Here is a 15,335-nt window from a genome sequence, read left to right as displayed (position 1 = left end):
AACACTAATCGACCAAATCGTTTTTGTCCAAACCAGCCATGATAACTTGGTTTCTATTTATGTTACGTTGTACTGTTCAGCCTCCGCCCACGGTGAAATCTCATTGGTGCAAAATCTGGCTCCACATAGCTGTAAACCAAACATGAAATATGTTCTGTTTGGCTATGATTTTGTCATTTAGTGCAGCATTTTGACATAGAAAAAAAGTGCATTATGCCTAGTTAAGGAACTATGTATGTAAGAGGCAAAGAGTAGTTGTAATCCATATCAACTGGCCAGATTTTGCTTTTGTCAGGATGGACCCCATCAACAAGACATATATGTGTAGGGCATTTATTAAACTGACAATAAACACAGCATGATTGAAGAAGTAGACTTACATCAACAATGAAGAAGTCCAGCCAGCACCAAGCATTGGTAAAGTACTTGACAAAACCATAGGCCACCCACTTTAACAACATCTCCAATATGAAGATGTAGGTGAACACCTTGTCAGCATACTCCAGGATGACACGGATAGTCTTCCTCTGTTCAATGTACACATCCTCAAAGGCCTGCAGCAGACAGCATATGGATGCATTAATACTGCCAGTACTTTCAGTGCTGCTGCCAATGATAAGTAGTTCTTAATGCATTTCATTTAATTTGAAAATCTAAGTCTAACTAATATCTATGAAAGAGGGTGGGTATAATATTTCCTTTTCCTTTGCTAAAGATTTCAAAGCAGATAATCAAATATAATATTTCAGGTTAAAAAAGTGTATTTATGCACAACAATATTCTATAACTGATTCTTAATAAATCAATAGGAAGAAAGACATGCTGGACAGAGAAGCAGCTGAGCAGAGGCTACTTCTTTGTGCAATAACTCAGTTAAAACACAAAGTAGAATCAGCTTTCAAAAAGCAATTGCATAAGGCTAGTCCGTGATTCTATTACATTCCATTTTTTTAGCAACATTAGCAGTGCCAAAGAGAGGAACATTCCCAGCACCAGAAATAGATCCCCAGTTTGATGATGAATGGTACAGTCCATTAATCACATCACTAAGCAGTGCAGCTCTGGCTTCAGGACATGCTACAGTGCCTGTTTGAACTGTACCTTCATATAATATATGCCTCACCTGGACATTAATGCAACTTTATACTGAGACAGAATCCAGAATTAAAACACAGAATGGGTGGTTTGGGCATTTTGAGTAATTTTGCAGACAAATATAACGATTACATACAACAGTCAACGACAACACACAATTGAACTTTAATGGGTCTGGAACATACAGTATATGTGAAATTTATATTGTACTTTAAATGGCTAGTTCACTCAAAAATGAAAGTTCTCTGATCATATGCCACCTAAGATGTGTATGACTTTTTTTCTTCTGCAGAACATAAACAAAGATTTTTAGAAGAATATCTCAGCTCTGTAGGTCTATACAATGCAACTGAATGGGGTCTTTGTAGCTCCAAAAAGCACATAAAGGTTGCATAAAAGTAATAAATATGACTCCAGTGATTTAATCAATGCTTTTTTTAAGTTAAAACATTAATACTTCTGGAGTTATACTCTGGTCTGTTCTCACCCAAAACCAACTGGATCGCTTAAGAAGACATTGATTAAACCACTGGAGTCATATGGATTAGTTTTATGCTGACTTTATCTGCTTTTTGGAGCTACAAAGTTCTGACCACCATTCACGAGCATTGTATGGACCTACAATTAGGCTAAGATATTCTTCTAAAAATCTTTGTGTATGTTCTGCAGAAGACAGAAAGTCATACACATCTTAGATGGTGAGGGTGAGTAAATGATCAAAGAATTTTCATTTTTGGTAAACTAGCCCTTTAATTATAATGGTGCTTCAACAATAAGAAATAATGTTTCAGAATGAGCAGCCTTCCACAAAATCTCCTTATTTTTCCTAAACAATTCATGAATAAATTAAATAATGTTTTTTAAAAATGCAAAAAGTTAGGGTACAGTATTTATAATTAGCTTTATACAAAGACAATACAAATGTTCTGTAGGCCCTCGTTTAGAATGTGTGTGTGTTTGTGTGTGTGCACATGTTCTCACCAATGCTCCACTACTGAGGAGGATCATAAAGATGATGAGGGTTTCAAACCAGTTGTGCTCCACAATCAGATAGCAGGTCTTCCGGAGGAACCACCAATTCTTTCCCCAACCCTCCGTGATGGGCACATCACAAAACTTGTAGCGGGCAATACAAGCTGCAAAGCGGCGCAAATTATACTTATTCACACAAACCTGTACAATTCCTGTATAAATATAAAAAAAAAAGAGAAAACAGAACTTACCTTCAGTCCAGCAAGCTTCTGGATCAACATATTCTTCTACTGCCTCCACAACCACTGCTTCCTCTACCTCTGGTTTAATATCTATGGTGCTGCCTTCCGATGAGCTGATGTCATCCAACTAATCAAGGAGAGAAAGGTAAAAAAGAAAAAAGAAACAGACTTTAATTACAGCCATAGACAATAATTTGCTACTTGTTAGTCAGTTGCAGGTTGTATTAGGGGGAGGGACATTTTCATTCTAGAAAGTATTTGATTGGACAAAAAACAGTGAGTTCCATATTTTTGGTTCTTTTTCCCAGAAGAGAAGATGTATTTTTTTAAATCTGCTAAAAGTCCATTTTATCTACTTTTAGGAGTCCACTAGCATAAAGATAATTTCAAAGCTAGTAGACTAAAAGCCACAAAACTGCAATTTTGATTTTTTGTATTCATGTGTTTTAAATGGCCTACGTACATTTGAACATCACTTCAGTATCCCAGACATTTCTGCATCTATATCAATGTGGTTAACAAAAAATAGCAAATACCTTTGTTTAGAATCTCTGAACATTTACTGCTGAGGCCAAATCAATAACCACAGGGCATTACATTTCAGTCAGTAGGAACTAGGTCAAAGCCTTCCCCTATACTGATGCTTGCCACCCAATATCACAACATCAGTTCTTTTGCATACTCACTTCTTTGCTTCCCTCTGCCTCAGACTCGCTGCTGAAATCTTCTGTGTTGAGATTCTCAAAGTCCGACTCGCCCACAGCAATGGGCACACATACAGTCAGGTTGGGGTTGTGTATGAAGGACATGTGGTCATCGTCAATCATGTACTTGCCCACGCTACTGCCGATACCGCTGGTGGTTCCATTGCCATTTTTCTGATAGTCCAGATCACGGCTAATGTCTACACCCGTGTGATTAGCAATGCAGTTTAGCTTACGGTCGTACATGTCATCTAACGGCTTGGCCTCGTCTGTGACCTGCTTCCTGAGGATGGTGTTTATCACTTCTCGAAATTTGACCTTCACCCATGCAATTCCCTTCTTAATGCGGATCACTGCGATCTGCAGGTTGTTCATCTCACCATCGTCATCAGAAGCTGCCAGGTTGTCTGCGCTGAATGAGCTCAGTAGCAAGGCAAGGAACAGATTCAAGACCTGATCGGTGAGGGTGAAAAGGAATATAAGTCAACCTTCCAAATGACACAGTTCAGCAATGGCTTTGTTGAGCAAAAATCTGTTTTTGGCACAAATCAAATTTATGTACAGTGTGAACAAAGTCTATGTGTTAATGCATCTATCCCAGTTTAGCAGTTCTCACTACAACTCAGCATCATTACTGCTTTGGTTGTTAAATTTTTGTACGTTGTGTTCCTAAACATGTCATACTGCAAATCATAACACAATGCAAGTACGCATTGCATTCTCAGTGTTGACACATTAGTGTGAACTGCCCGCTTTTACTGTGAGTTTTCGCTTTCCTATTAACAACTGTAATAGCGGAGCAACGGTTTGAAGAGAAAATTCCTGAGCGAGTAAGTTAAAATCAATATTTATAGCATCATACCTAAATAATAACACATCCGGTTTTATGGCACCAACCTTTGAAGGCAATTCTATTGCCACCTTGAGTACCGAGGTTTGTTATCGCCTATATGTTCGTGGACCTGTGTAAAGTATGTTTCTGGCCATAGATTTAATGAAGAACTCTAGCCACACACACACACACACACACACAAAACCATTTTCTGTATTTAAACACACTTACCACCAAGTTCCCAATGACCATCACCATCATGAAGACAATGAGACACATGGTTTGTCCAGCCACCTCCATACAGTCCCACATGGTCTCAATCCACTCTCCACATAGCACCCGGAAAACAATTAGGAAAGAGTGAAAGAAGTCGTTCATGTGCCAACGGGGCAGCACGCAATCCTTAGAGATCTTACACACACAGTCCTTGTAGCTCTTCCCAAACAGTTGCATACCCACCACGGCAAAGATAAAGACGATGATGGCCAACACCAGGGTCAGATTCCCCAAAGCTCCTACTGAATTACCAATGATTTTTATCAGCATGTTGAGGGTGGGCCATGACTTAGCCAGCTTAAACACTCTTAGCTGTTTAATGCAAAGAGAAAAAAAGGAGAATTTTAAGGACAGTGATCATACAAACATATTTCATTGAACATTTGCCATTAAAAACAAAGTTATAAACATGATCAAAGTTTATTTTAATATTCTGAAGCAGTGAAAATGTTTACCAATCTGAATGATCTCAGCACAGAGAGACCTTCCACATCAGCCAAGCCCAACTCCATCAAACTCAGGCTCACAATGAAGCCATCAAAGATGTTCCAGCCCTCCTGGAAGTAGTAGTAAGGGTCCATGGCAACCAGTTTGGCAAACATTTCAGCAGTGAAGATACCAGTAAACACCTGGAAAAATAATTATAAGGTAGACACATTGCTGAAAAATAAGATAACTTCAACACAAACAGAAACCACCAGTATAATTTCATCTATTCACTTTAATGGTGACATGTCTAATTTCTAGGCGTACAACATCACCAAACAGAATTGCAAAAATAATAATGACTTTCATCTTCAATTGGTCAAAAAAAAAAAAAAAAAGTCCCACCCCAAACTAACAATTGGTTGAGTCAATCAGTACGTTTACATGTGCGGTTATAATTGAGCTACAGTGGGTTTTTGTGTTGTCAAGCTACAGTCTTCATCTCTCTGTCCAAGTTTACATGACAAAATGCGTATTTGAATATTTGAGGGAAGGACATCAGTTGAGGGAATGTTAAATACACGTTGCGTGTCACCTCTGTCTTTTGGATCAAGCACACAGCACAGAGACCAGTTGTGGTATGATTAACATCTATACATGCTGGACAAAGCCTAGCTACCAAAGTCATTTACACCTTATATTAACATACGTTTTCAGTGATTGGATCACTATCAAATAGCACTTGACCGCATTAAATGACAGGTGTAAATGCACCCAAGATACTGTATATTGTGATCGGATCGGGATCAGATCACTGAAACCACATTTGGAGGTGGTCAAGAACGCATTCTGACCACATTCAAAGAAGGTGTAAATGCAAATGCGTTTCCGTTATTTGGATACAACTACGTAAGTAATTAAATATGTGATGATGTTAAAGTCTACAGTCTACAGAGGCTACAGTCATCCATTGTTAAAGCACTGTGTTGTTTGTTCTTGCCCTTTTCTGATTATTCTGCCATCAAAATGTGAAAAACACAACAGATACTGATGTCTTGCAATCTTGTTACACGAACAATGAACAAAATCCCATGAATTATTCCATTGGAATACACTTGGAATATCACGTATCTCCTCAAATCCCCACTAGTTCGCATCTTTCTCCTGTTTTCTAATCATGCGCGTCACACATGAAACCAGGCTTCACTTGCGCGTTTCAGATGAAGCATATTTAGTCAAGCGCCGAACGTGAGACAAATATAATTACATTTGTTCCAGCGACACGAAATTTAACTTTGGCGACCACCAGAAAAATTTAAATGATTGAAAAAGCCTGACTGTTAAAGTGATAAAAAACTACTGAAATATCGGTGACACTTCATTTTACAGTGTCCATGTTACACATATTACATGTATTGACTATAGTAATAACAGTAATTATTACTAACTATAGTAATAACATGTAATTAATTATGCATAATTACAAGCAACTAACCCTAAACCAAACCCTTACCCTATCCCTAAACCTACAGTAAATACATGTTGTTACTTAGTAATAATCAGTAATTACTTGTGTAATTACACTGTAACAAGGACACTGTAAAATAAAGTGTAACCAAAATATCCATCAATGTTTTTTAAATTTACTAAAAGACGAAGAATTTTCAGTTACCACAGGCTCTAATGTAATATGTAAGTAGCGTTTTCCATTTTGTGTGGGATAATAGTGGAGACACATTTAACTGCAAGGTTTAAATGCAATTCAGCTAACAAATGTCCAGATACTATCCGGATATGAAATGCATGTTAATGCAAGGTATAAACAGGGCCTATGTGTGGGATGATCTGGATTCTCCAACAAACAGAGCAATGTTTTGATAGCACCACAGTGTTTTCTGGGCAATCAACCTACGAATGGTTTCCTTATAGTTGTCTGTGCATATTAAGCTAGAATAGGAGAATACATTTTAACATAGAAAAAATTAACCTTTAATTTCATGTGCCAGACTAATTTGCAAAAGCAATCAGATTTTAACCCACTGATAAAGGGCAAATAAACTAGAAACATTGTAAGCCTTACTCAAAGCCACCAATTGTGGCCTGCATGTTATCTAATCCATGCCAGCAATTTCCTTAATAAAGTACTGATATTGCATGATGCCTCAATCAGTGTCCAATCCTGGACTACACTAGTACACAATAAATGCCTGACAAATCATCACAAGACTCTGTGATGTTCAAAGTGATCATCCTGATCTGTCAGAGACGAAGGGAGCATTTAATCATTCTGTAGGCAGGTGAATGGAGAAGGGTACAAGGTGGCCTTGACTCCAGGAGACCTGCCACATGTCTGCACAGCCAGTGAACATGACTCATGCTGACGTCTGCATAGACACAGCCAGCTCCATCTCACTACTCGGTACGCCCTCTGCTACTATGACAACAGAGTGTTCTCAGGTGTACTGAAGCAGTTTAAATACTTGCATTATTACACCACATCAGTACAATTGAACTTTCACTGAGAGAGGTCATTGGTGTGCCTCACTATTGCACACATATGATTCACTCCATGAGGCAAGTCACGTGACTTGGAATAACATGATTTGTGGCCAGTATACAGCAACACACAGACAGCATGGATTGATTATGATCTCAGCATCGCAAGGCATCGTGGTATGAAAAATCATTTGGTTCAATACATGATCCTCAGAGAGACAAATATCATTTGCTGTTCTCTGCCAAATACAATTGGAACCAAATGGAATCTAGATGCAGAACAGCTTTACTTACACTCATGCGAAACTGCACAGGTTCGACCTCTAGAATTGTGAAACCGCCACCATTTTAGAGCTGCTCATTGATTAGGCTACATGAAATATTTATGCTGGTTCTGCACTGCCACTCTTATACTGCCTCAGCTGGTAGCTTAGCACTGTCTCTAAACCAGGCATAAAAATGGCTTTGAGCATTCCAACAATGTCCCTGCTCAGACTACAAGCAAATGAGCCATGGGGGAGGGGAACTCTTTCATCAAGCGACAGAAGAATTCTTCATATTTTAATTAAAGAACCCTTGAATTCACTAGACAAGTGCAGTTTTCTTTTCTGTGTTGAGGTATTTCTACTGAAACATGAAGTTTGGGTGGGATATTGAGGGGATATTAAAGGGCTTGTCCTCTTTAAAAAAAATAAAAAAATAAAAAATAGACTTTAGTTACAACCCAGCAATGAAACATGATCTGCTACTTTCTAGTCAGTTGCACGTGGTATTAGGGGGTGGGACATTTTAGAGAGCATCTGAATGGACAAAAAATATGTAGTGCATGATGAGTGATCAATATTTTTGGTCCATTTTCCCAGAAGAGAAAGACTTTAAATTTTAAATGTGTTTAACAGCTAAAATTTAGTTTTGTACACTAGCATATAAATGGCCCCAAAGCTAACACTAAAAGCCAAATCTCCAATTTTTATGTCATGGGGTCTTTAAAAGATTCTTTAAACAGAGGGAAAAACTCTAATACTCTTGTTTGGAGCTCTATGTAGAATCCTCACCAGGTTTCCAACACTCAGGACATGTTCAAATTGTTCAGTCATAGGGTAATGCTCCATGGCCATGAAGAGGGTATTGAGCACAATACAAATGGTGATAGCCAAGTCCACAAAAGGGTCCATCACAATCAGGTTCACAATCTCCTTAATCCTCATCCAAACAGGGCCACACTCCCAGATAAGAAAGGTGTTGGCAAACTTGTACCAGCATGGTGGACAATTCCTCTGAGACTCTTCCAGTTCTAGAGATAAACATACAGACATACAGTAAAGGATAAAATTGTGGTAACCATGGTAACAACTAATTTCCTTCTTTAAAGCTGAAGTGTGTAATTTCTGAGCCACTAGCGTCAACAAACAAGTTTTTAAACAGGATTACAAAGCACTCCCCCCATTGGTTGGACATAAAGATACTCCTGCCCCAAACTCACAGCATTGGTTGAGCCATGTTGCTATGTTGGGCTGGTCAGGATGCTCAAACAAACAGAGCATTGTTTTGAAAGTACCCCAGAGCAACAATGTTTACAGGAAAATCAATCTACAAATGGCTTTCTTATAGTTGTTGCCAAATATAAATCTGGGATAGGAGTTTATTATTTAGAAGTATTTAAACATCTAAAAAATTCCACTCTTCTATAGGACAGAAGACACCAACATACCTTCAACTAACGTGTTGGTTAAAGCACTCATGACACTGTTGGCTCGCTCCTTGCGCCCAAATGATGTGTTTAGCTGCTCCACAGAAACCATTAGAGATCCTGAGAGTTTCTTTTTAATCTCGATATCAGTGGTTGGCTGTCAATAGAAAAATAATGAGGTTAAAAAGATATTATAACATTACAGAGTGCTAAAAGTGGCTGGAGGAAAAATCTGCATCACAGAGTCACATTTTTGTCACTACACATTTGATCCAAAGGAACCATTTTCAGTTGAATGCATTAAGGCAGAAACATGCTGGGCTCTCACAAGAGAGAAGGTAGGGCAGAGATAGATACTGTTCATGTGATAAACATGTATAACCTACGATGAGTCTGAAATTGAATTTGCTACATGTTACAAAAGGGATGGTTCGTTGATCATCTTACAAATCAGCAATTGTCCTCCACTCCCTTCCTTCTCTCTTCTCATCTGAAGCCCCTGCATCTCCAGCTTTTAGGAGATCCAGCCAGCATGCATCAGCATGCATTCAGTCAAAGAATTCAAGAGAGAAAAATAATAAATACCATAATCCATTAAACCTCATGCTGAAGATAGCTATACTAGACCTCTAAAAGATTCGTAAAGCTAGAGCTTGCAGATTACCATGCTAACTACAGCGCTACCATGATAACTCTGAGGCAAGAAAGCTGGTCATTCAAAATGTTTTTAGAAACCATACTGAGGAGATATTATTATATAAAGCATTTAGTAAACAAAGGATATAAAATATCAAAGTAAAAGGCAAAATAAGGACAAAAAAATACTGAATTGTAAACAAAAATTAAGTATAAAAACAGAATTCATTGCTGGAGGGTGAACGTGATGGAACCATTTAACGATTAATCCACCTAGAAACAAATTAAAACTAATGAAATATATCCATAGTTCACTTAAAAATAAAAAATGTTGTCATCATTAACTCACTTTCATTTGAGAAAGAAACATAATTTATTTCTTCTGTGGAACACAATAGGAGATGCCACCATTCACATTCATTGTATGAAATAAAAATGCATTGAAAGTGAATGTTGAATAACATATTGCCTAATGATCTCATTTTGTGTCTCATGGAAGAGAGAAAGTCATACAGGTTTGGAACAGCAACAGAGTGAGTAAATTATGACAAAATTTACATTTTGGGGTGAACTATCCCTTTAAGAAGCATGTATGAAGAGAAACAGTTGGCAAATAAAATAGAAATAAAGAAAAAAGACCAAAAACCAGAGATGAAAATGAAAGCAAGGACAATTTTGCTGGTGGGGTAACAAAAGTCCTGTTGAAAAGATCAGTTTTGGATGCTGGTGTCCAGCATAGTATACCAGCATCCAGCTAGTGTGCTGGGGTCTCCACCAAGTTTCATAACTAGTTTAACCAGCAAGACCACGGTCATACTAATCTAAGCTGGTCTTTTCAGCAGGGAGGTGTAATTAAATGAGTTTTTTAGATTTTTTACCAACAGATATAGAAATAACTACAGAAATCCAGCAAAATACCTACAAAGTTATATTAAAAACTTGTTTTATATATCTTTAGCCTTTTTAGTTCTATCTATAGTCAGTTCTATCAGGATGAGAAAGGTTCTCTAATTTTAAGTTGGCATGGGAGGGGAGCAAATCACACAGGCTTTGAGAGTAGTCCTTAAAAATGGAAAGACAGTAAATTTAAGAACAAAGTCAAAATAACCATTACACCAATGCATCAGAAAGAGAAAGAGCCAAACAGAGAGAACGAGCCAAGGTTCAGAGATAGATAGGTAATGCCCATGCCTAGACTGATCTACTCTTAGACTTCCTTACGCTTTCGTCAGTAGCTGCCTTATCTATTATCACCTCAGGCAGTAGGCGTCCGCCAGGCCCCGGACCGATGAGAGAAACCACTCCATTGCAATCAACAGTGCTGTTGCGCTTGCCGTAGTAACCCGTGTAGCTACTGCGACGCTGCAGGCTTAAGAAGGAATTGCGCCGCTCATCAAACTCTTCTACTGTGCTGTGTTCATCATCCGCAAACTCATTCTCTGAGCCTCCGTCCTTACAGCGGCTGAAGATGCTGCTCTTGCTGTTACGCCTCGAAGGGAATGGTGAGCCAGGGATGCTAAGCAGAGACTGGAGCCAGAAAAGAGACAGATAGAGAAGGATGAGACATGTTTGGTTGAACCCATTTGTATTTAAATATTGAATGCTGCATATATGACAAAGGGTTGTGCGCCATTTGTAATTTAGCTCAGAATGCCTTTTAAATTTAATTAACATTGAAATTGAATTAAAATGGAATTACATTTTAAGAAATGCATAGTGCTGTAAGTGTAGTTTTTAAAAACACAGTATAAATTACCCATAAACATGTTAATCATGGATTACATGTAATCTGGATTAAGTAATCATATTACAAAAATCAAGTTACTGATTACATATTAATCAGGCAACAGCAGTAAACTGTTCAAAATTTATTGATCCCCTAATTCTTCTTTTTAAAATCTTTTAAATTTGTATTCTTAATCAGCCTATAATTGATATACATTAGACCACACCTTCTCATGACAAAAAATTATGCTAGATACGAAACCCTGCTGATGTACAGAATAGCTGTTAAATACTATGTCTACATCATATCCAGTGACCTTCTCTAATTATTGATTCTGGAAGTCTGGACAAAATAAATAAATAAAAAATTCAAACTTGGAAGACATAAGTTTAAAATCTTTTTCTGCCGTCTTGGCCATAAATAGCAAGTTAAACACAAAAAATCATTTCAATTCTCATTTTTGGATTTATGAAGTTTTCTTAAATGCATTTAAGCAACATTATATAAAAATAGTAATATTATACTTTGACTAATATTTATGCTATGTCACAAAACTTTTGTGTGACTTTGTAAAATTTTCTGTGTGACTCTCTACATTTCTTTATTTTTTTAATTATGTGAATTCCTCTTCCTGTCATTCCAATTCAACTCAAAATTTGAACTCATGAATTAACACAAAGTCAATTCTTAAATTTGCAATTTTTCCCAACCCTGATCCGGCATATGCAATAATTTCTTCCAAGATTACAAATATCACAAATTCAGAATACAATGATAAACAGCTTCAGATGTCATTCTTCACCTGGTTCATTATAGAGCCTTTACGCCCTAACCGGTTGTCAGGGAAGCGGAATCTGCTCCTTCTGCTTCCATCATCTGATTCAGATTTGACAAACTTCTCACTGTCCCCTTTCTCCTTATCCTGTTCTTTCTGCCGCCACTTCTTCTTGCGGTTGCGTCGCTCTTTGGCACTCTTGGAACTGAGTTTAGACATCTCAGATGAGCTGCAAGACAAGTTCCCTCCTTCTTCACCATCATCCTCCACCGCATCTTCAGACACTGTACCCGCCGACGTCGCCATGGCATTAGCCTGCCATCAAAAAATGGATAGAAACAAGTTAAATCATTAATCAGTCATTTATTCATCATTATATATTGTATAAATGCAAGGCAGAACTGTATTGATATTGATGAAAACCCCTAACCCTTAGCATTAAACTTTTGCAATTAATTCCGCTCGAATCACATAACGTATGGAATATTAATATATTGAATTCTGATTGGTCTTCTTTCTTACATCTGATGCAGCATTTAATACATACTGTATAAACAAAGCCTAATATAAGTCTAACCAAGCACTGGTATTTCCTTCATGAAATGCAAATACAGATGTTTTTATTCCAAGATCATTACAAAATTCCAACCAAAATATTGTGGATAATGAAATGCAAAGTAGAAAAAAAAGAGAGCAACTGTCCAGTATAGCTGACGTATGACACATTATATTTGATGCAAATTATGTTGATTAAAAATATGGAAAAGTGGACCAGACTTAAAACAGCGGCTGACCTGCGCCTCCTCCTGATGTTTCTTTAGCTGTTCCAGCATGGCTTTAAACTCTGCCTCCTTTTGCTCCGCCTCTTCCATAGTGGCCTGGTTCTGCTCCTCATATGCCATGGCTACCACAGCCAGGATCAGATTCACAAGGTAGAACGAGCCGACAAAAATCACCAGCACAAAAAAAATCATGTAGGTCTTCCCTGCTGCCCGTAGGGTCTGTGCATAAGGACAGATCACAAGCATCTTATATTAAATTCATACAATACTAGATAAATCAGTTTACAGTTCACAGTTGCACACACACACACACACACACACACACACACACACACACACACACACACATACATAAAGACACATATCTTTGTTTTTCTTTCATGGTGGGTACTTTCCATTGACACTTAAATTCTATTGTTTTTGTTCAAATATAATTATATTTTCCCTTGGTTGGTCCCCACAATATTTGTGATTTCAGGTTTTACTATCTTTGTGGGGACATTTGGTAATGTCATCCACATATTTTCATCCATACAAATGTAGTAGGAAGGAAACCATGGCTTTTCTCTAGTGCACTAGCACTAGAAATATGCAAATGTCAGTTCATCTTTCCAAGCCTCGCTCGCTTCTATTTGACCTACTTGTGTATAGAATGCATTCGTGTGTTCTATTAATCAGAATGGTTGAAGGCAGTTACTGGCACCCTGAGGTGTTGTTGTAAGAAGGTACTGACAGATTGTTTGGAGTGAGGAAATTAAAAAGCAAGCAACAGCAAGATAGGCACTAATTTCATGGTTTATAACAGTACAGTTGGTAAGCCAGACAAAATAATGAGAAAATACTAAGACAAACCAATGAGGAGTGACATTTCCTCTTATCAACTTTAAAGAACTGCAATTACCTGTCTTCTGGGAACAAAACACATACTGTTGTTGGATACAGGGTGTAACAATTTGTTCATTCATTGAATGGTGAGTATTAAACTACTAACCATTACATTTACTATAATTATTTTATAATAATTCATTAAGAATTATACACCAGTTAGTTCTGGTCCTCTAATCTCATTGCACAAGCAGGGTTCCAACAGTTCTCATATTTAGTATAACAGCACTGGGACGCTTTGCTGTTTGCATCACACAGCATTACCAGGCTGTCAGTTTGTATGTTGCTTAGAGACATGCATCGATTGATCCTGCTTCGGCTTAGGAACCATTTTTGGCAGCTGAACAAAAATAGACAAAATAACCGCACATAGTCTAAAATGTAAGTAATTCTATATGAAGATTTTTTTATTGAATTGTTATATAAAAGTAATATCACTCAGGCAACTATGCTGAATATGGGCCTGTGGCTTTGCTTTATTATATTACATTTTACTTTATATCCCTTGAAAATTAGTTTGACTGGCAACTCCATTGAGGTGATATTTAGGTTGGTCTTTGAGCTGTGAACTGGCACTGAACCAAAGGAGATTTTTCTATTCTTTCCAAATGTGTACCTAAATGTAAAGGTACAGAATGATCTGGAGCTCAGGCTATATTTAGTCTTCTACTATTTGGTCTTCTAGCTGTCCATTAGTCCTCCAGATCCCAGAGGGTTCTCTGTGTTTGTGCTCATCATAAAAGTTGTGGATAAACATTCATCCATGCATTCAATAAAGATTTGGTTAACATTAAGGGTGAGCACAGATTTTAAATGGAAAATATGCAAATATCTGAGAATTCAAGGAATTCTGTGAGAGACCCAGATTCTCACAATTTCACTTTCTCTCCAGTTGTTTACTAAGGAAGTATACAGTATAAAAGGCATATGAATAACTAAAGCACTGAGATGTTTTATGTCAAGACATTCTAAAAATAGGTTTTTATAACTATAGGGATTCAAATGAAATAGCACAAAAATTAAAACAACACAGTATCTTCAAATAGATTAGCAACTGTGTTGGTATAGGTATCAGTCTGTGTTAGCAGAAAGCCCTGGCATCTCCCAGATTTCAAGAAAGCCCTGGCATCTCCCAGCTTTAATTCTGGCATTTATATTTACATTTTCCTCCCCTTTGCTCCTGGAGGAAACTTGCAGGACATTTTATAGATTTTTTCAAGTGATTTTGGCTGTTAACTTCAGGGGCATTAAATCAGAATCAGTGTCATTCAAAGAAGGTTTAATTTAATTTATGTAGACACAACTTCCAGTATACAACATGATTTTTGTTTGTTTGTTTTTTAAAGGGATAGTTCACCCCAAAATGTATATTCTCTCATCATTTACTCACCCTCAAGTCATCCCAGATGTGTATGACTTTCTTTCTTCTTCAGCTCACAAATGAAGATTTTTAGAAGAATATCTCAGCTCTGTAGGTCCATACAACGCAAGTGAATGCTGGCCAGAACTTTGAAGCTCTAAAAAGCATATAAAGGCAACATAAAAGTAATCCATATGACTCCAGTGGTTTAATCAATGTCTTCTGAAGCAATTCAGTTAGTTTTGGGTGAGAACAGACCAAAATGTAACTCCTTTTTCACTGTACATCTTGACAGCAGTCTCCTTATGATTTCAAGCTTGATTACACTTCCTATAGCATCAACTAGCACTCTGCACATGTGTCAAGCACTAGGAAGTGTAATGGAACTTAAAATCATGATCGTGCCTAGAGACTGCAATGGCAAGATGTACAGTGAAA

At 37.5% G+C, this 15,335-nt stretch overlaps 1 protein-coding gene across 5 annotated transcripts in view; it reads right to left on the bottom strand.

Annotated features, from left to right (window-relative positions):
- Nucleotides 1-15,335, bottom strand: part of LOC127419592 (sodium channel protein type 8 subunit alpha-like) — a 90,978-nt gene that overhangs the window by 21,115 nt on the left and 54,528 nt on the right. For 3 of the 5 annotated variants that reach the window (XM_051661100.1, XM_051661099.1, XM_051661102.1), the window contains 11 exons: nt 12,665-12,871; nt 11,898-12,185; nt 10,591-10,896; nt 8,755-8,890; nt 8,099-8,337; nt 4,577-4,750; nt 4,077-4,433; nt 2,996-3,466; nt 2,319-2,436; nt 2,077-2,231; nt 381-554 (listed from right to left, as the gene is read on the bottom strand). In XM_051661100.1, the coding sequence (XP_051517060.1) occupies nt 381-554; nt 2,077-2,231; nt 2,319-2,436; nt 2,996-3,466; nt 4,077-4,433; nt 4,577-4,750; nt 8,099-8,337; nt 8,755-8,890; nt 10,591-10,896; nt 11,898-12,185; nt 12,665-12,871 (2,625 nt within the window). The remainder of the gene's footprint in view (nt 1-380; nt 555-2,076; nt 2,232-2,318; nt 2,437-2,995; nt 3,467-4,076; nt 4,434-4,576; nt 4,751-8,098; nt 8,338-8,754; nt 8,891-10,590; nt 10,897-11,897; nt 12,186-12,664; nt 12,872-15,335) is intronic. The other 2 variants (XM_051661104.1, XM_051661103.1) reach the window with 1 other exon arrangement.

This window comes from Myxocyprinus asiaticus, chromosome 29 (genome assembly GCF_019703515.2).
Source record: "Myxocyprinus asiaticus isolate MX2 ecotype Aquarium Trade chromosome 29, UBuf_Myxa_2, whole genome shotgun sequence".
Lineage (NCBI taxonomy): Eukaryota > Metazoa > Chordata > Actinopteri > Cypriniformes > Catostomidae > Myxocyprinus > Myxocyprinus asiaticus.
The sequence above is the reverse complement of the archived record's forward strand: the minus strand, read 5'-3'. Positions and strand labels throughout refer to the sequence as shown.